The sequence below is a fragment of the Falco peregrinus genome, chromosome 8 (assembly GCF_023634155.1).
Source record: "Falco peregrinus isolate bFalPer1 chromosome 8, bFalPer1.pri, whole genome shotgun sequence".
Classification (NCBI taxonomy): domain Eukaryota; kingdom Metazoa; phylum Chordata; class Aves; order Falconiformes; family Falconidae; genus Falco; species Falco peregrinus.
The window spans coordinates 45,616,367-45,635,536 of NC_073728.1; the positions used below are offsets into that span (position 1 = coordinate 45,616,367).

The following is a 19,170-nucleotide window of genomic DNA, read 5'->3' on the forward strand; positions in this document are numbered from 1 at the left end:
CTGATGCCTCATTGAGTACTCCAACACGAGTTTGTCCTCGATGGTACTCGTCCCAGGTAAGGAAAGCAGAACGGAGAAGAAGACTTCCACAGCTATCAAACCGTGTGTTCCTCTTGTTGTTGCTGCCGATTTCAACAGGAGAGGCTGAGTTCCTTCTGTTGTGCTCTGCCGGGCGAATCGGGTGCTGAGCACTCTCTGCGATGGGAGAGGTGACCCGAAAGCCCCTGGTGCCGGCGCAGCCCCCGCGCCCCGAGGAGCGCGGCCATCAGCCGGCTGCGGTGGCGTCGTGGCGCCTCCGGGTGCCGCTGTTGGCCGACGCGGAGCGGCGATGGAGTCGGAGTCGCAGCCGGAGCCGCAGCCGCCGCAGAGTCCTGCCCCCACGGGCTGCTGGCACGCACGGCGCCGGCCAGAGCGGCAGCGGCACGGGCAGCAGCGGCGAGAGGCGGCGCGGGGAGCAGCGGCGTCCGAGCCGGCACCGAGATCGCTGCCCTCCGGCGGCCCCCGCGCTCGTGGCGGAGCGGGGCTGCAAGGGAGGGAGGGCAGCGGCAGGAGGGAGGAGCGCGGCGAGCGCTGGCGAGAATGGCGGGCAGGCCGGGGCCGAGCCGGCGGCCAGCGGCCGGGCGAGCGCTGCTGCCCGCCGTGCTGCTGTGCTTGTGCTGCCGGGCGGCGCCGGAGCGGATCCGCTACGCCATCCCCGAGGAGCTGGGCAGAGGCTCGCTGGTGGGGCCGCTGGCGCGGGACCTGGGGCTGAGCCCGTCAGAGCTGCCGGCACGCAAGCTGCGGCTCAGCGCCGAGAAGCAATACTTCAGCGTGAGCGGGGAGAACGGGAACCTGTACGTGAGCGAGAGGCTGGACCGGGAGCAGATGTGCGGCGAGGCGCCGTCCTGCGCCGTCAGCTTCGAGGCGCTGGTGCAGAACCCGCTCAACGTCTTCCACGTCGACGTCGCCATCCACGACGTCAACGACAACGCGCCGGCCTTCAGCAAGGCTGCTCTCCACTTCGACATCGGTGAATGGACGCTTCCCGGCGCTCGTTTTCCGCTGGAGATGGCCCGAGACGCGGACGTGGGCAGCAACTCGCAGCTGACTTACCAGCTCAGCAGCAACCCGTCCTTCAGCCTGGCCGTCAAGGAGAGCCCGGGTGGAAAGAAGCAGCCGGAATTAGTGCTGGAGCGCGCGTTGGACCGTGAGAAGCAGAGCTCCTTCGAGCTGCTGCTGACGGCGGTGGATGGCGGGGACCCCGCCAGGTCCGGGACCGTGCAGGTTCGCGTCAACGTGACGGACGCCAACGACAACCCCCCCGTGTTCAGTAAAAGCATCTACGAGGCGCGAGTGCGGGAGAATCTGCCGCCGGGGTCGCCGGTGCTGCGGGTGCGGGCCACGGATGCGGACGTGGGCTCCAACGCGCGGGTCTCCTACTCCTTCGGCAACGTCCCCGACGGCGTCCGCGCGTTGTTCAGCGTGGACAGCGAGAGCGGCGAGGTCAGGACGGCGGGGCCCCTCGATTTCGAGGAGAGGAGTAAATACAGCTTCGGCCTGGAGGCGAGGGACGGCGGCGGGCTGACGGCGCACTGCGAGGTGCAGCTAGAGATCACCGACGAGAACGACAACGCGCCCAAAATCACGGTGCTGTCGGTGTCGAGCCCGGTGCCCGAGGACGCGCCGGCCGGCACGGTGGTAGCCGTGGTGAAAGTGCGGGACTGGGATTCCGGAGAGAACGGTCAGGTGTCGTGCGAGCTGTCGGGCGAGGCGCCGCTATCGATCGTGGCGTCGTCGGGCGGCTCGTACAAGGTGGTGACGGCGAGCGCGCTGGACCGGGAGCAGGCGGCCGAGCACCGGGTGACGGTGGTGGCCAGGGACGGCGGCAGCCCGGCGCTGTCCAGCCGCACGGCGCTGGTGCTGGAGGTGTCGGACGTGAACGACAACGCGCCGGTGTTCGAGGAGGCCGCCTACAGCGCCTACGTGGCGGAGAACAACGCGGCGGGCGCGCCGGTGCTGCGCGTGCGCGCGCGGGACGCGGACGCGGGCGCCAACGGGCGCGTGAGCTACTGGCTGGCGGGCGGCAGCGCGGGCGCGGCGCCGTACGTGTCGGTGGAGGCGCGGAGCGGCGCGGTGTACGCGCAGCGCTCCTTCGACTACGAGCAGTGCCGCGAGTTCGCGGTGGCGGTGCGGGCGCAGGACGGCGGGGCGCCGGCGCGGAGCTCCACGGCGACGGTGCGCGTCTTCGTGCTGGACCGCAACGACAACGCGCCGCGCGTGCTGTGGCCGGCGGCGGCGGCGGGCGCGGGGGCGGAGGCGGCGGCGGGCGCGGGGCCGTTCGAGGTGGTGCCGCGCTCGGCCGAGGCCGGGTACCTGGTGGCCAAGGTGGTGGCGGTGGACGCGGACGCGGGGCGCAACGCGTGGCTGTCGTACGAGCTGGTGCAGGCGCCGGAGCCGGCGCTGTTCCGCGTGGGGCTGCACAGCGGCGAGGTGCGCACGGCGCGGGCCGTGTCGGAGAGGGACGCGGCCAAGCAGCGGCTGGTGGCCGTGGTGAAGGACCACGGGCAGCCGGCGCTGTCGGCCACGGCCACGCTGCACGTGGTGCTGGCCGAGAGCTTGCAGGAGGCGCTGCCGGAGCTGAGCGAGCTGGCGGCGGGCGCCGACGCGCCGGCGGAGCTGCAGTTCTACCTGGTGCTGGCGCTGGCGCTGCTGTCCGCGCTGTTCCTGCTGAGCGTGGCGCTGGCCGTGGTGGCGCGGGTGCGCGGCGCCGGGCCGCCCGCCGTCCTGCGCTGCCTGGGCGCGCAGCGCTTCTCCGTGGCCGGCGCCGCTTTCCCGGCCGACTTCTGCGAGGGCACCTTGCCCTACTCCTACAACCTGTGCGTGGCGCCGGGCCGCGCCGTCGCCGAGGGCGCTTGGCTGCCGCCGCCGCTGCCCAGCCTGCCCGCGGAGGAGCTGCTCGGCGGGGAGCCCTGCGGGAAGCCGAGCCCGAGCAGCAGCGCCGGCGCGGGAGAGCCGCCCGCGGACGCCGACGCACCGCAGGTCGGTAAGCCCGCGCGCTCGCGCTCCTCCCCTCGAGCCTTTCCGAGCCGCCGACCGCTCTTCCCCGGGGCTTCCCGCGGGGGCGGTGCAGGGGCAGCGCTGGGCCGTGTCCCCGCCAGGGAACGGAGGCACGCACGGGCTCTCCGCCTGCCCCTTGATGTTCTTTCCCACAGGAAGGTGCGCGTGGCGCCGTGACCGGGGCAGTTACCCCGGCGCTTGTTCCCCGCCAGTGAGCGGTTCCCTCCTTCCGCCAGGTTCCCTCCCATCTTCTAGAGAAGGCTGCAGGAACGGCTGCATTCGGGGGGCGGATATATTTCGTCCCCGCGTGATCTTCCCGAGTTCTGTGCGCGATTATTTCTCCTCTCTTTTTTCTTGTGTGGTAGTAGTTCCCTCTTTCTGCCTGGCCTTCGTCTGTCTGTCTGTCTGAGACAAGCGCAGGTGTAGAACGGGAAAAAAAAAGGGATGGGAAAAAGTCGCCTCTTGTGTTTCAGAGCCTGTCTTCCCATCCTGAGAACATACCTAAGACTACAATGAGGTACGCAAAACGACACCATTTGCGCACTCGACTAAAGTGCATTTGCACATTTGCGCATCGTCCACGTGGCTTAGGGTTTGCAGCCGTCCTTGTCTTCTGCCGCTTCCTACAGCATTTAATGTGAAAGGTGTCCCGCGGCCGGGAATATTCACGAACTACACGAGTGTTTTCCTGCCACGCATCAAGCTCTTACAGCGTGATTTTTGAGAAGATGAAAGCCGCTGCGCGGTCGTTGAAACCGATTATAGAATTATCAGTATCGAATTATCGAATGTCTTGGATAAATGTGAATGTACATAAGCTATCCTGCGTCTTGCTGGGAGAAATCCCAGAGCCCATTCAGGTGCCCGAGTAGCCCCCCTCGTCAGGGTCTGGCTGGGCGGGGGTGGGGCGCTGAGGTTCTGTGTTGCTGGCCGCCACCCCCTTTAGCCTTTAACCGCCTAATGACCGTCAGCGGTGGCGGAGCGTTTAATCTGAGGCGTGTTCCTGGCGGCTGGGTGAATGAGCCTGATCCCTCTGGCTCCCGGGGGACGCTCTGGAGGTCGTGTTTTGTGTTGCAGAGCCTGTTTGCTTTTGCTGTCCTTGTACCGGTCGTTCCAGCGTGACGGCTACAGAAGCCAGTGATGGGAGGGTTGTGCTTTTGGACTAAAAGTCTGAGCATCGTTTTACGAAAAAATGTACATTCTTGTGTATCCACGGCCGTTAGGCAGTCATCATTGCCGTGCGGTAGCATCAGGCGAGCCGCGGGAGGCGCGCTCTGTCTCCCTGGCCGGGATGGTCTCGGGGAGCCAGGCAGGGGCGGGCGGGAGAGAAGGCGACGGCGGAGATCCCCGCTGGACGGGACCCGCTGCCTCCGCGGCGAGTGCCGCGTCCCGGCGAGCTGCCCGTGGGGAGGCCGGGAGGGCCGCGCTCGGCAGCGCTCGGTGCCTGCAGTGCCGGGAGGAGGCTGCGGGCGCCGCTGTTGACCGAGGAGGAGCGAGAGGAAGGCCGGAGCGCTGCCGGCAGCCCCGCCCGCTGCGGCCCGGCTCGCTCGCTCTCTCGCTGGCTGGCTGGCTCGGCGGCCGGGCGGTCTGCGAGCGTCCCCGCGGTGCGGAGCCTTGCTGCACCGAGGCGGAGGGGCCCGAAGCGGAGAGCCGTGCCCGTGCCCCTTTCGGCGGGCGGCGGCGGGGATCTGCCGGTGGTGCCGCGGCAGTGATGTGCACGGCGGGGAAGCGCTGGGGCCGGCGGGAGCGAGCCCTGCTCTGGTGCGTCCTGCTGGCGGCGTGGGAGGCGGTGTTGGGGCAGCTGCGCTACTCGGTTCCCGAGGAGATGCCGAAGGGCTCGTTCGTGGGCGACGTGGCCAAGGACCTGGCGCTGCAGCTGCCCGCGCTCCCCGACCGTGGTGTGAGCCTTGTCTGCGAAGGTAAGGCGCAGTATTTCGCCCTGCACGGGAAGACGGGACATTTGGTGACGGCGGAGAGGATAGACAGAGAGCAGCTCTGCGAGGGTCTGCAGCAATGCGTGCTGCGCTGTGAGGTGATAGTGGACGGGGAAATGAAGTTTTACGGCGTCGACGTGGAGATCACGGACATTAACGACAACGCGCCCAGCTTCCGAGAGGCAGAAAAAGAACTGCGAATGAGCGAGACGACAGCGCCGGGGTCGCGGTTTCCCCTGGCCGAGGCTCACGACCCGGACGCGGGAGCGAATTCGCTGCAGAGCTACGAGCTGAGCGGCGACGAGCACTTCTCGCTGGCCGTGCAGGCGGGCCCCGGCGGGGACCAGCGCCCCGAGCTGGTGCTGGCCAAGGCGCTGGACCGGGAGGAGGCGGCGTTCCACGAGCTGGTGCTGAGGGCGAGCGACGGCGGCGAGCCGGCACGGACGGGCACGGCGCGGATCCGCGTGGCAGTGCTGGACGCGAACGACAACGCGCCCCAGTTCAGCCAGGCCGAGTACACGGTGCGTGTGTCGGAGGACGTGCCCGTGGGCTCCGTCCTCCTCACCGTCACGGCCGCCGACGCCGACGAGGGGCTGAATGGGCACGTGAAATACTCAGTGAAGAAAATCTCGGAGAGAGCGTCAAAGATTTTCCACCTGGACACTGAGATGGGATCGATCACGGTGGTGCGGAGCCTGGACTTCGAGGAAGCCGAGTCGTACGATCTTGAGGTTCAAGCACATGATGGTGGGGCCCTTTTCGACACTGCCAAAGTCGCGATCAGCGTGACAGACGTGAACGACAACGCGCCCGAGATTTCTGTGCGGTCGGCGCTGAGTGCGATCTCCGAAGACGCGCCGTCGGGGACGGTGGTGGCCCTGCTGCACGTGCAGGACCGGGACTCGGGGGCGAACGGCGAGGTGCGGTGCAGCATCGGCGAGGGGCTGCCGTTCCGGCTGGAGAAGTCGTTTGAGGGCTACTACCGCGTGGTGACGGCGAGGGAGCTGGACCGGGAGGAGGTGGCGGAGTACAACGTGACGGTGCGGGCGGCGGACGGCGGGTCGCCGTCGCTGTGGAGCGGCGCGGTGCTGGCGCTGCGGGTGCTGGACGTGAACGACAACGCGCCGGTGTTCGCGGAGGCGCGCTACAGCGCCCGGCTGCCCGAGAACAACGCGGCGGGCGCGCTGGTGCTGACGGTGCGGGCGGCGGACGCGGACTGGGGTCAGAACGCGCGCGTGCGGTACCGGCTGTCGGAGGGGCGGGTGCGCGGCGCGCCGCTCTCGTCCTACGTGTCGGTGCAGGCGGAGACGGGCGCGCTGTACGCGCTGCGCTCCTTCGACTACGAGGAGGTGCGCGAGGTGGGGCTGTGGGTGCGGGCGGAGGACGGCGGCGCGCCGGCGCTGAGCAGCAACGTGTCGGTGCGGCTCGTGATCGTGGACGAGAACGACAACGCGCCGCAGGTGCTGTACCCGCCGGCGGCGCCGGGCGCGGGCTGGGCGGGCGTGGAGCTGGCGCCGCGCTCGGCGGAGCCCGGGGCGCTGGTGGCCAAGGTGGTGGCGGTGGACGCGGACGCGGGGCAGAACGCGTGGCTGTCGTACGAGCTGGCCAAGGCGACGGAGCCGGGGCTGTTCCGCGTGGGGCTGCACAGCGGCGAGGTGCGCACGGCGCGCTTCCCGCTGGCCCGCGACGCGGCGCGGCAGAGCCTGGTGGTGGTGGTGAAGGACCACGGGCGGCCGGCGCTGTCGGCCACGGCCACGCTGACCGTGGTGCTGGCCGAGAGCGTGGCCGAGCTGCTCTCGGAGCTGGGCAGCGCGGCGGCGGCGCCGGGCGAGCCGGCCGGCAGCCTGACGCGCTGGCTGGTGGTGGCCGTGGCGGCCGTGTCCTGCCTCTTCCTCGCCTTCCTGCTGCTGCTGCTGGCGCTGCGCCTGCGGCGCTGGCGCCGCTCGCAGCTGCTGGCGGCGGGCAGCGGCGCCGCGCGCGGCGTCCCGGCCTCGCACTTTGTGGGCATCGACGGCGTCCGCGCCTTCCTGCACTCCTACTCGCACGAGGTGTCGCTCACCGCCGACTCGCGCAAGAGCCAGCTCCGCTTGTCGGCCGGCAGCTGCTGCGACACCCTCCCGGCCCGGCCGCCGCCCGACGAGCCCGCGCCGCTGCTCGGCGACGACCCCGCCGCGCCCCCGGTGAGTGCCTCTGGCCGGACAGGTTTCGCTACGCATCTCTCTGCTGCTTCTCTGCCCTTTCTCTCCCGTCTTCTTATACTGTGTGGGGAGGTTTGGTTAGGAATGAGGCAAAGTTTCATTTAGCATCGCGCTGCGTGGTCGTTCCTCTTGCTCCCGGGAGGTGGACGTTGGAGTATTTTTCATCCTCACCGTGGTGTGGGAGGCTGCTTTGGCTATATTGTTCTTAGTCTGGGCCAGGTTGTTTCTCAGTCTGTCCCCCGACATGTAGAATAACAGTTTTCCTTTTAGTAGCAGCTCTTCTGAACAGAGATATTGCATTAATATGAAACAGTACTTCGCGTTATTAGCAGGGTCATGTATCTTACCGACAGCACATGCGTTTTCGTAACGTTAGGTTTTCTGTAAGCAGAACGTCAACCACCCCGTGCATAACTTTGTACGGCTGGTTACTAGTTCGTACTTTTTATGAATCCTTATTTCTTGTTTCGTACTTGTGCATGTAGTACCCTTTTGATCTTCTATTAAATATTATTGTTGAAAGCCGTGTGTGACGAACAGTTAGTATGCCTTTTGGAACCTGTCGTTATTTGAAAGTTTCTGTTACTTTTTTGTGGTTTTTACCAGCCTGTGAGACATTTTACTTATAGGTGTATTACAAATGCACAATTGTATTTATCGTGAACGACATTTTAATTAAGGTGTTTATCTGAAGTCTTTTATTTTGGTTCACTTGATTATCTCTCTTCCCTTGTTACACATCTCTTTCATTTAACAGTCATTTATTTAGGATGGATGTAAGCCATTGTTGGATATGAACGTATAGCGCCTGTGTGCTTTGGCATGTCTTGTACTAGTCTCTTGTGTGAAAGTCCCTCACGGAGCATGTTCCTCAGCCAGTAGTGATAGCAATGCCGATTTTGTGTACCAGAATGGGGTGTGTTTTCCACATTGGAGGTGGAAAACGCCTTCCTTAATCAGGAGACCATTCCCAGGCATTCCTGGGATAACAATTCCTTGTTATTTGTCGGAATTTCCTTGACTGGGTCAAAAGTGAGCTCCATGCTCCGGATTTAGAAAGAGGGTCGAGGAGGAGCGCAATTACTTGTTGGTAAGTGTTAAATTCTAAAATACGCGTGCATATGCAAGAGCTGGTTGGTCACGTTGGTTGTGAGTTACCGCTGTGCTCTTCCAACGATGGAGTGGAGTTGAAGAAGTAGATGTTCCCAGAATGAATGTTGTGCTTATAGACTCTATAAGCCTCTTAGGTCTTCAGTCTATGGGGGAAGTGTTAGGAAATAGTATTGTCTCGATATCTGTCGGGGTGTCTTACAGACAGCATGGCACTTTCAAGAAATGTCAAGACGCTCTTGCAGTGAGGGGTTGTTCATTTGTGCTTTTGATGTCGCCTTACAGCTTGTTTCTTACGGTTTTCCCTCGTGTAGCAGCGCTTGATTTTCCGATACTGTGTTTAAAGTCGATGCAAATGGTGTGTGAGGAACAGAGAAGCATGCATTCTTACTAGCGTTACGGGTTGGAAAGGTTGTTTTCTCCTTTTGGGCTCCTTTACCCTTACTCCCAGCCGGTGAGCACATCCAGAGTCTTCCTGTACCTAGAACGATTTTGTGAGAATGACCTCGTTTTCCACGAGATACCTGTTGACGCAGCAACCCTGTAGCCTCTTCTGCCAAAGAGGGGCTAATCTCTGAGGGATCGTTACTCTCCTCTGGGCACTCTTCACCTGCTTTACTGTTCGTCTTCGTGTCTTTTACAGAGCCGTGTAGTTAGAGGTAGTGGTGTAGCTGAGGATGTAGTGACAGGGTCTTAATGTGCCTAATGCCGATATAATGCTAAATTCTTGCTCGCCAACGTTTTTCATCGGATTGGACTATTAGACATGCACAGGTATTTTCATTATGAACGGCTTATTAGCTGAAGGTTTTTCTAAAGTCTATAATTCGTTCCTTTATTTATCACGATTGTCTTACAACACAGAGTTTTCATGTACCATTAGTTATTTGAAATGCATGTGAGCAGTAGTAGTGCAATGCAACAAAAGTTGAGGAATGGCGAGATTCTGCGTCAATACTTGCTTAGTGTGGGAAGGTGACCCTCCTGTATGTGCCTCTGCATCTGAAGCACAGTGCGCTGGCTACTTTGTGAGAATGGTCTTGTTGGCAAGGAAGAGCCTATTCTTACAGCAATGTTGTGGCTCAACGATCGTTTGTTAGTAACTACTGCAGTGGAAAAAACTTGTGAAGGAGAAACTGAGTCCTGTAGTCCATGTCTTTGTACCTTTTGAGGAAGTGGCAAGAGTGGCATAACCAGGAATTGACTTATCACCAGGATCTCAAGAATGAGCACAGTAGTCATCCACAGAGTCAGGTCTTGTTTGGAGCAATAGGAGTCTTAGCAAAATCTGATGTACCTGTAGTTTCTCAGCACGTGGTCTGTGTAGTGCTTGGAATGATTCAGCTGGTCGTACTGTGCCCTGCTTTCTCCGTGGTCATGAACCAAGACTTGTTGAAGACGGGCTTGCATTCCGTGATTTCCTGATTGTTGCTGAGAGGTGGTGTTATCGTACAAACAGGAACTGAGGAGGATCAAGTACTTTTTCATAGATGTCGCACTCAAGAGGGTTTCATCCTTTTCATTTTCAGACCATCCCACGCCTGGAGTGATACGTGTATGATCGGTGCAAAGCACACGTCCCTGTGTTTGTGTCATGGGTAAACTGCCTTCTCTAGTGTTGTCCTTCTGACTTTTTCTTCTTGGACTTCTTTTGCTGCCTTTTTATTCTACAAGTCTCTGGCTGTCCCCGGAAAGTTAGCTGACATGTCGCATGCACCTGGGGCAACACCGCGGAGGACTATACCACTCCTCCTCACAATTCCTGGAATAGCGGATTGGTAACTGAAGTATCCTGGGCGCATGTCTACCTGTTTGCTGCCCGCCATCTTAGATCTACTTACTTACCCCGTTCGCTGAGAGAAACAATCCTGAAAAAAGTGCTTTAACAGGTCTGTCTTCCCGAGAGCAAGAAGTAGTGATGTCCGTGATATGTAAAACTCTGAGCATGTAATAATAGTGCTGTTGCAAGGAATAAGGGTTACCGTTTTCCCTCGGTCTCAGTCACACTCAGAGGTATGTAAAATAAAAGGAATATGAACAAGAATCTCCTCAAATCAAAAGGCGGGGTCTGGCGCTTGCTGTCTACAACAGCTTCTCCTCGAAAGTCACTTGTGGCTGTTAGTTCTCAGAGCTCGTAGAAATGAAATAAAAGATCTGGGAAATCCCACCCGCAGCAAAAGTAGAAGCTGTTGGAATATATCGGAAATGCGCTGTACAGCGCACCTGCTTGTACTGACCTGTACTCACCTGTGCTCTGCTGCGCGGAGCCTGAGCGCTCCTCCGCCGCTCGGCAACACGTTCCCGAGCCAGACTGCCGTGCCGCGGCTGAGCAGCGCTGCTTGAGTCGCCTTGCCGCGGCTGTGAGAAACTCGCCGCACTGAAAAGCTGAATCGCGCGTTCCGGTAGCCGGTGGCGCCGACTCCCGGCAGCTGCTGGGAGCGCCCCGGAGAGCGGGTGTGCGCCGCGGAGCGCGGCCATCAGCCGGCTGCGGTGGCGTCGTGGCGCCTCCGGGTGCCGCTGTTGGCCGACGCGAAGCGGCGATGGAGCCGCAGCCGCAGCCGCAGCCGCGCAGCGTCCTGCCCCCCGCGGGCTGCTGGCTCGCACGGCGCCGGGCAGAACGGCCGCGGCACGGGCAGCAGCGGCGAGAGGCGGCGCGGGGAGCAGCGGCGTCCGAGCCGGCACCGAGATCGCTGCCCTCCGGCGGCCCCCGCGCTCGTGGCGGAGCGGGGCTGCAAGGGAGGGAGGGCAGCGGCAGGAGGGAGGAGCGCGGCGAGCGCTGGCGAGAATGGCGGGCAGGCCGGGGCCGAGCCGGCGGCCAGCGGCCGGGCGAGCGCTGCTGCCCGCCGTGCTGCTGTGCTTGTGCTGCCGGGCGGCGCCGGAGCGGATCCGCTACGCCATCCCCGAGGAGCTGGGCAGAGGCTCGCTGGTGGGGCCGCTGGCGCGGGACCTGGGGCTGAGCCCGGCCGAGCTGCCGGCACGCAAGCTGCGGCTCAGCGCCGAGAAGCAATACTTCAGCGTGAGCGGGGAGAACGGGAACCTGTACGTGAGCGAGAGGCTGGACCGGGAGCAGATGTGCGGCGAGTCGCCGTCCTGCGCCGTCAGCTTCGAGGCGCTGGTGCAGAACCCGCTCAACGTCTTCCACGTCGACGTCGCCATCCACGACGTCAACGACAACGCGCCGCGCTTCTTGCAAGATAGTTTCCAGCTGGAGATCAACGAGCTCACTCCCCCCGGCGCCCGCTTTGCCGTGGGCATGGCCGAGGACGCGGACGTGGGCAGCAACTCGCTGCAGGGCTACGAGCTGGAGGCCAACGAGTACTTCGCGGTGGAGGTGAAGGAGAGCAAGGACGGCAGCAAGTTCGCGGAGCTGGTGCTGCGCAGCGCACTGGACCGAGAGCGTGAGCAGAGCCTGCGGCTGGTGCTGACGGCGCTGGACGGCGGAGAACCGCCCCGGAGTGGCACCGCCCAGCTCTGCATCAACGTCACCGATGCCAACGACAACCCCCCCGTGTTCGCGCACGACCGGTACTACGCGAGCCTGCGCGAGGACGCGCCGCCGGGATCGGCGGTACTGAATGTCTCCGCCTCCGACGCCGACGCCGGCACCAACGCCCAAATCTCCTACAGCTTCGGGAAGCTGCCGGCCAAGGTGCTTGCGAAGTTCGTGTTAGACGCGGAGAGCGGGCGGCTCGTGCTGCAGGAGCCGCTCGACTTCGAGGACACGCGAAGCTACACGCTGCTGGTGGAGGCGAGGGACGGTGGGGGGCTGGTAGCGCACTGCGAAGTGGAGGTGGAGGTGCTGGACGTGAACGACAACGCGCCCGAGGTGACGCTAACATCTCTGTTGAGCCCGGTGCCCGAGGACGCGCCGGCCGGCACGGTGGTAGCCGTGGTGAAAGTGCGGGACCGGGACTCCAGGGAGAACGGTCAGGTGTCGTGCGAGCTGTCGGGCGAGGCGCCGCTGTCGATCGTGGCGTCGTCGGGCGGCTCGTACAAGGTGGTGACGGCGAGCGCGCTGGACCGGGAGCAGGCGGCCGAGCACCGGGTGACGGTGGTGGCCAGGGACGGCGGCAGCCCGGCGCTGTCCAGCCGCACGGCGCTGGTGCTGGAGGTGTCGGACGTGAACGACAACGCGCCGGTGTTCGAGGAGGCCGCCTACAGCGCCTACGTGGCGGAGAACAACGCGGCGGGCGCGCCGGTGCTGCGCGTGCGCGCGCGGGACGCGGACGCGGGCGCCAACGGGCGCGTGAGCTACTGGCTGGCGGGCGGCGGCGCGGGCGCGGCGCCGTACGTGTCGGTGGAGGCGCGGAGCGGCGCGGTGTACGCGCAGCGCTCCTTCGACTACGAGCAGTGCCGCGAGTTCGCGGTGGCGGTGCGGGCGCAGGACGGCGGGGCGCCGGCGCGGAGCTCCACGGCGACGGTGCGCGTCTTCGTGCTGGACCGCAACGACAACGCGCCGCGCGTGCTGTGGCCGGCGGCGGCGGCGGGCGCGGGGGCGGAGGCGGCGGCGGGCGCGGGGCCGTTCGAGGTAGTGCCGCGCTCGGCCGAGGCCGGGTACCTGGTGGCCAAGGTGGTGGCGGTGGACGCGGACGCGGGGCGCAACGCGTGGCTGTCGTACGAGCTGGTGCAGGCGCCGGAGCCGGCGCTGTTCCGCGTGGGGCTGCACAGCGGCGAGGTGCGCACGGCGCGGGCCGTGTCGGAGAGGGACGCGGCCAAGCAGCGGCTGGTGGCCGTGGTGAAGGACCACGGGCAGCCGGCGCTGTCGGCCACGGCCACGCTGCACGTGGTGCTGGCCGAGAGCTTGCAGGAGGCGCTGCCGGAGCTGAGCGATGGAGAAGCTGTGTCTGAGCTGGTGTCTGACCTAAACCTCATTCTTGTAGCGGCGCTCGCTGTCGTGTCTTTGTTATTCGTTTCCACAGTAATTTTGATACTGTTCTTTAAATGCCGACGATCGAGGAGCCCTCCCGTTTTTCTAACTTCTGATAAAGAACTGTATTCAAGCCTGGGCTCAAAAGCTCCGTATAACTACTGCAGCAGCACGCTGCCCCTGCCCTACTCCTACGAGGTGTGTTTAGCCTCCGAGTCGGGTCAGAAGGACTTCACGTTTCTGAGACCAGGGGCAGTAGCCGTGTCTGACCGTCTCCTAGCTGGTGAACGCGGCTCTGACACTGATTCCAGGATGGACTCTCATAGCGCCGAGAGGTCTGCACAGGTGAGCTTCCATCCTAGGGTCCCTTTCTGTGGGCTTGTGTGATTATTCTCCTTCCCCTGTTCTGCCCTCAGAGATCAGTGGGTAACCGGCAAAGCTCAGCGTTACATCCGGGCGTATTGCTGAATCGCTCGGGGGCGTGGCTGTGTGCTGGTGTGTGTGTGTGACTATGGCTCTTCCTTTTGACCTGCTCAGTCTCATCCGTAAATTGTCGGTTGTTCCCCGAGGAGCGACGCAATGCTGTCAGTATTGCTGTCTGTCCTGCTCTAGGTGCGAGTTTCACTGAGCTGGGGTGGTGGGGTGGACACGGAGTAGAGTCTGGGCAACGGTGACCTGGGGTCCGAAGTTGAGATAACCCTTTCATCTTGGTCCAGTTTGATCGTCTCAGCCCGATTTGAGCCCGTTCCTGTGATAACAATGTGTGATCTGTCCGGGCCTGTTTAGGGCAGCAGCTCTGTACTGCTGTTTCCCCTGCTTGCTTACTTCTTTTCATATTCTGAACGCCTCAAAAGGAAGTTATTTATTTACACCCGGGAATAACATCCCCCTCCGTCTGGGGAGCCGGGGCTGGTGCCTCACTGTAGCTCCGAGCCTGGCGCCCAGCGGAAAATGCTTTGGGTCCACTACTGCCAGCGACTTCTCTGGAGCCCGGGCATAATCCCGGAGTGAGCGGCTCTGGCTGGGATTTGGCTTGAACCCGTCCCCGAAGGAATTCCTGGTGCAGGGGAAAGGCATCTTTGCCGTTAACTTTCGCACATTTCCACTCCTCTCCCGCCAAATGGTGCTTTCAGGAGCTCCAGAGCATCACCTTCCGTATTCGGGCTTCCCATCAAAGTGGTGGAGACGTAATGTCTCCAGATCAGTCGAAATACGGGAAGGCAAATGTTCAGTCTTCCATGCCTTTCCAGAGGTCTCTTTGTTGTACTCAGCTCTCCGCTGCTGCTGGGACTAAGCGGTCGAGGTACTCTGAATAGGGGTTGTGTGCACATTCATACAAAGAGAAACTCCTTAAGAATTGTGATACGCACGTTAGACAAATTGTTGAGTAAACAGGGAAAGATACAAAATGGGCAGTGGTTGGAAAAAAGATTCAGAGCTTATTTCAAAGAAAATAAGTGGCTGAATACTGTTTCAAAATTTGTCTCGAAGAGAGCTATGGATTTTCTTCTTTTCGGATTATATGTAAAAGAGAAAGGTAATTGGGATTTTGTTGCATAAGGTCCTATGAGAAAAGAAGTTTGCTGTCAGCACTGTGAGCCTGCAGATACTGTCTGTTACAGAAGCGCTCCAAAATGGATAGAAGCATATCGTGTACTTACGTGCATGATGCAGCTGCAGTGGCTAAAGCATATAGTTTTCCTTCTTAGTCTTTAAATTGCTCCAGAACGAAATTCTATTTACGTACAGCATTAGATGACTAACGTTGGATTTTATCGGTGTGAAACCTGTACTTTTATCACATTCCGTGGACTGGTGATGAGAATGGTAAGTGGAGCTGATACAATTAGTTTATCCTTCAGCAACGATTATTTGGTAGGAAAGGAAATAGCTGAGCATGTAAGAGAGGAAAGGCTGCGCCGATCTATTTGATATTATTGATTCTTCATATAAGCGCAGAAATACTGCCTCTGAGTGGATCCCGTGTTGCTCATAGCAGTTAAGGGGCCCGTGCAGGGCAAGGACACGTAACCAGAGTCAAGGTCCCTGTCACTTTGGTGGGTGTCATGTCTCCCACATTGGTGCAGATGATTTGCATCCCTTCCACAAGACGCTCCGCCACGACGAGCAATAGCTGATAACCAGCCAGGTTTCCGAGCCAGGTCTGCAGGGCGTGGGGAGCCTTCTCCTGTCTCTCGGTAAGCGAGTGAACACGTGGGCACTGATTTCTAGTCCGGTTTATTTCCCAGAGATCACCGTCCCTTCCTTATCAATCTCGGCTGTGGGAAGCCACCTGGACTCTGTGTTTCTTGGCCACAGGCGGGTTTTGACAGAGCTCCTGGTGCTCCCTTACCAAGCATCCTGGGCCCCTTACCGTGACAGCTGATCAGTTGTGCAGGTGACAGACAACGAATGCCCAAATTGAGGTAGTTTTATCCACATGAACGCTCGAAACGTCGGAAAATCCAAGGTATCAGGAGTTGTTGGCCATGACAGCCCCAAACGCAGGCAGGCAGCCCGAGAATTGGCTGTTTCTCACCCAGGCGCTGCCGGTGCCGTGACCAGCACGGGAACAGGAACTGCTCCCGGTGAATCGGCACGTCGCAGACTGTGATTTCCCTGCGTCTGGCTGGTGGAAACAGGTGCTGGGGAGCAAGCTGGGAGGTGGCGAGAGCAGGAGGGCGTCTTAACCCGAGATTTCTACGATTTGTCGGGGAAGATGCCTGGTGGGACAGTGGTGGCATTGGGAGCTGGAGGGGCGATGCTACTGGGGGCCCTGCGGCAGGGGGTGACTGCGGCCGGAGGGGTTGCTCCTAACTCGGCAGCACGACATCCGTCTCGTTTTGCCGGTGACGCTGCCGTGGTGGCACGCAGAAGCGCGACGCTGCGACGACGTGGGATACCAGGAAGAGGCTGGCCAAGCACTTCGGTGGGAGGACCGACATCCCGAGGGACACTCGAACCTGGCGCGTCGCGTGCCGGGGCTGGGCTGGCTCTCCCCGGCGCCCTGCGTGCCCCGGCCGACCCTCCCCACCCCTCGTCCCGCCCGCTCCACTTCCCCTGCTTGCTCCCGCTGTCTCTTTCCAGCGATGTTTTCCCGGGGGACACCCCACCCGTTGCCGTATCACCCTTTCTGGCGTCCTCCTCTCCGCCAGCTCTTACACCTTCCTGCCCGCGCGCGCAGCCCCTGTGCCCGATCTAGGCAGCGCTCTCCCCGCCCGGCTGCCATTAGCTGGGTTTCTCGCAGGGCTGTGCTCTCCCTTCAGGGTCAACCGGCTTGAGCCCCGCGGGCCGGGGCCGCCGCTCCCTCCCGGCGGGGCTGCGGCAGCCCTGCGCTCCGTGCAGTTATGGGCCGGGACTCTGTGTGCCGCTGTCGGCCAATGATGGAGTGGGGGGATCTGGCGGCCCGGCCCCGCTCGGAGCCGGGATGAGGCGCAGACGGTCTCAGAGAGCCTGGGAGCGAGTCACGGCCGAGCCCTCAGAGCAATGCCCGGCGCTTCCCGGGGCGCGCTGGGCAGCGGCATGACGGGGCGAGCTGGGGGTTTCTAGCCGGGGCGGGGGGGCGAAGCGGAGGGCGCGGCCGTCCTGTGCGATGAACGGCGTTGCTGCGAGGAGCCGCGGGGTGACGACGGGGCAGGTACTGAGCCTCTTGCTTTTGTTCGGCGTTTCCGACTGGGTTGCCGCCGCGATTCGCTATGCGATTCCCGAGGAGGCGCGGAGAGGCTCCACGGTGGGGAACGTGGTAGCCGACCTGGCGCTGGACCTCGGGCGGCTGCCGGGACGCCGGCTGCGGGTGGTGTCCGGGGGCAACAAGAAGTACTTCGGGGTGGATCTGACGAGCGGCGCGCTGCTGGTGAGCGAGCGGATAGACCGGGAGGAGCTCTGCGGCGCGCACTCCCCCTGCGCCCTCAGCTTTGAGATCTTGGTGGAAAACCCGCTGGAGCTGTACAGCGGCGCCGTGGAGATCCAGGACATCAATGACAACGACCCGGTTTTTCCCAGCAGCCAGGCGAGGCTGGAAATCAGTGAGTCGGTGGCAGCCGGAGCGCGCTTCCCGCTAGAGAGCGCGCAAGACCCCGATGTGGGAGTTAACTCTTTGCAGACCTACCAGCTCAGCGCTAACCCGCACTTTGCGCTCGACGTGCAGACGAGGGTGGATGGCAGCAAGTACGCGGAGCTGGTGCTAGAGAAGGAGCTGGACAGGGAGGAGCAGCGGGAGCTGCACTTGGTCTTGACTGCGCTGGATGGAGGCAGCCCGCCACGGTCAGCCCACGTGCAGATCCACATTGACGTTGTGGACGCCAACGATAATGCCCCGGTCTTCAACCAGTCCACCTACAAGGCAAGTGTGAGGGAGAACATGCCCGATGGTACCCTGGTCACCAGGATCAGCGCGTATGATCTGGATGATGGGCCCAATGGAGACATTGTCTATTCCTTCAGCAGCCACACACCTGCCAAGGTACGAGAACTCTTTGCTCTGGATTCAGCCACGGGGGACTTGAAGGTCAAGGGACAGCTGGACTATGAGGAAATGAAGCTGTATGAGATTTACTTACAGGCTAAAGACAAGGGTGCTGTTCCTGGCATGGCTCATTGCAAAGTGCTGGTGGAAGTCGTGGATGTGAATGACAATGCTCCAGAGGTGACAGTGACTTCTGTGTACAGCCCTGTGCCTGAAGATGCAGCCCCAGGGACGGTCGTAGGTCTGCTGAGTGTTACAGATTTGGACTCCCATGGCAACGGTCTGGTGAACTGCTTCATTTCCCCTGGGATCCCGTTCATGCTCAGCTCCTCCCTCAAAAATTATTACACATTGAAAACAAAAGCGGCTCTGGACCGGGAAAAGGCATCAGAGTATAACATCACTATCACCGCCAGGGACTCAGGCTCACCACCCTTGTCTGCCGTAAAACAGATCCTGGTGCAGGTGTCAGACATCAATGACAATGCGCCCAAGTCTTCTCAGGACTCTTATGATGTGTATGTGCTGGAGAACAACATGCCTGGTATCCCCATCCTTAATGTGAGTGCCACAGACCCAGACCTTGGGCGCAATGCCCATCTCTCCTATACCCTCTTGCAGGGTGACCCCAGTGTAGGCCACCTCTTCTCCATCCACCGAGAAAATGGCACCCTCTACCTGCTTACCTCCCTGGACCATGAGGACCAGGTGGAGTTCAGCATGACGGTGCAGGTCCAGGATGGCGGCTCTCCGCCTCTGGCCACTAATGTCTCAGTCAGTGTGTTTGTCACTGACCTCAATGATAATGCCCCAACTGTGCTGCACCCTCACCCCAACACCACTGCCACCTATACTGATGTGGTGGCACCAGGCACTCCTGCTGGGCACATAGTCACCAAGGTGGTGGCAGTGGATGCAGATGCAGGGTACAATGCCTGGATCTCCTATACCCTGTTGCAGGCCACTGACCCCAGCCTGTTCTCAGTTGGGCTGCACAGTGGGGAGATCTTCACGGCACGCCAACTCCAGGAGGATGATGCTCCCCAGCACACACTAGTCATCCTGCTGAAAGACCATGGGGAGCCTGTGCTGTCTGCCAGTGCCACTGTCTCCATCTCTGTGGCTGAGATGGTCAAGGAGGTGCTTACTGACCTCACTGATGTGGCACCTGCCAATGATTCCAGGAGGCACTTGACTTTCTATCTCATCCTGGCTGTGATTTTGGTGTCAGCAGCTTTCTTCATCACCATGCTGTCAGTGGGCATCTTCAAGTGCTACAAGTGGAGGCAGTCAAAGGAGCTGTTCAACAGTTCCAGGAGCACCCTGTACAGGACACCAGGGCCCTTCCACCACATTGACGCCGTGCGTGGTGGCTTCACGCCACCCAATTTCTACCACCAGGTCTATCTCACCACAGACTCTCGCCAGAGTGATCTTCTGTGTAAAAAGCCCTTCACTTCCAGCCCCCTGGGGAGCCGCCAGAGCACCATAAGGAATGGTGAGCCAGGGCTGTACCACCAGATCGTGGGCACCACCGGCCGGCTCCCCATGCCTGCTGAG

At 61.5% G+C, this 19,170-nt stretch overlaps 1 protein-coding gene across 5 annotated transcripts in view; it reads left to right on the top strand.

Moving 5' to 3' along the window:
- The first annotated feature begins 351 nt into the window (after positions 1–351).
- LOC101917328 (protocadherin gamma-C5-like) overlaps positions 352–19,170 on the top strand; it is a 55,157-nt gene continuing 36,338 nt past the window's right edge. Inside the window, exon 1 of one of the 5 annotated variants that reach the window (XM_055812745.1) lies at positions 352–3,018. In XM_055812745.1, the coding sequence (XP_055668720.1) occupies positions 580–3,018 (2,439 nt within the window). In that variant the 5' untranslated portion in view covers positions 352–579. Of the gene's footprint in view, positions 3,019–3,966; positions 6,011–10,908; positions 11,928–14,867 lie in introns of those variants that run through there. The other 4 variants (XM_055812748.1, XM_055812750.1, XM_055812746.1 and 1 more) reach the window with 4 other exon arrangements.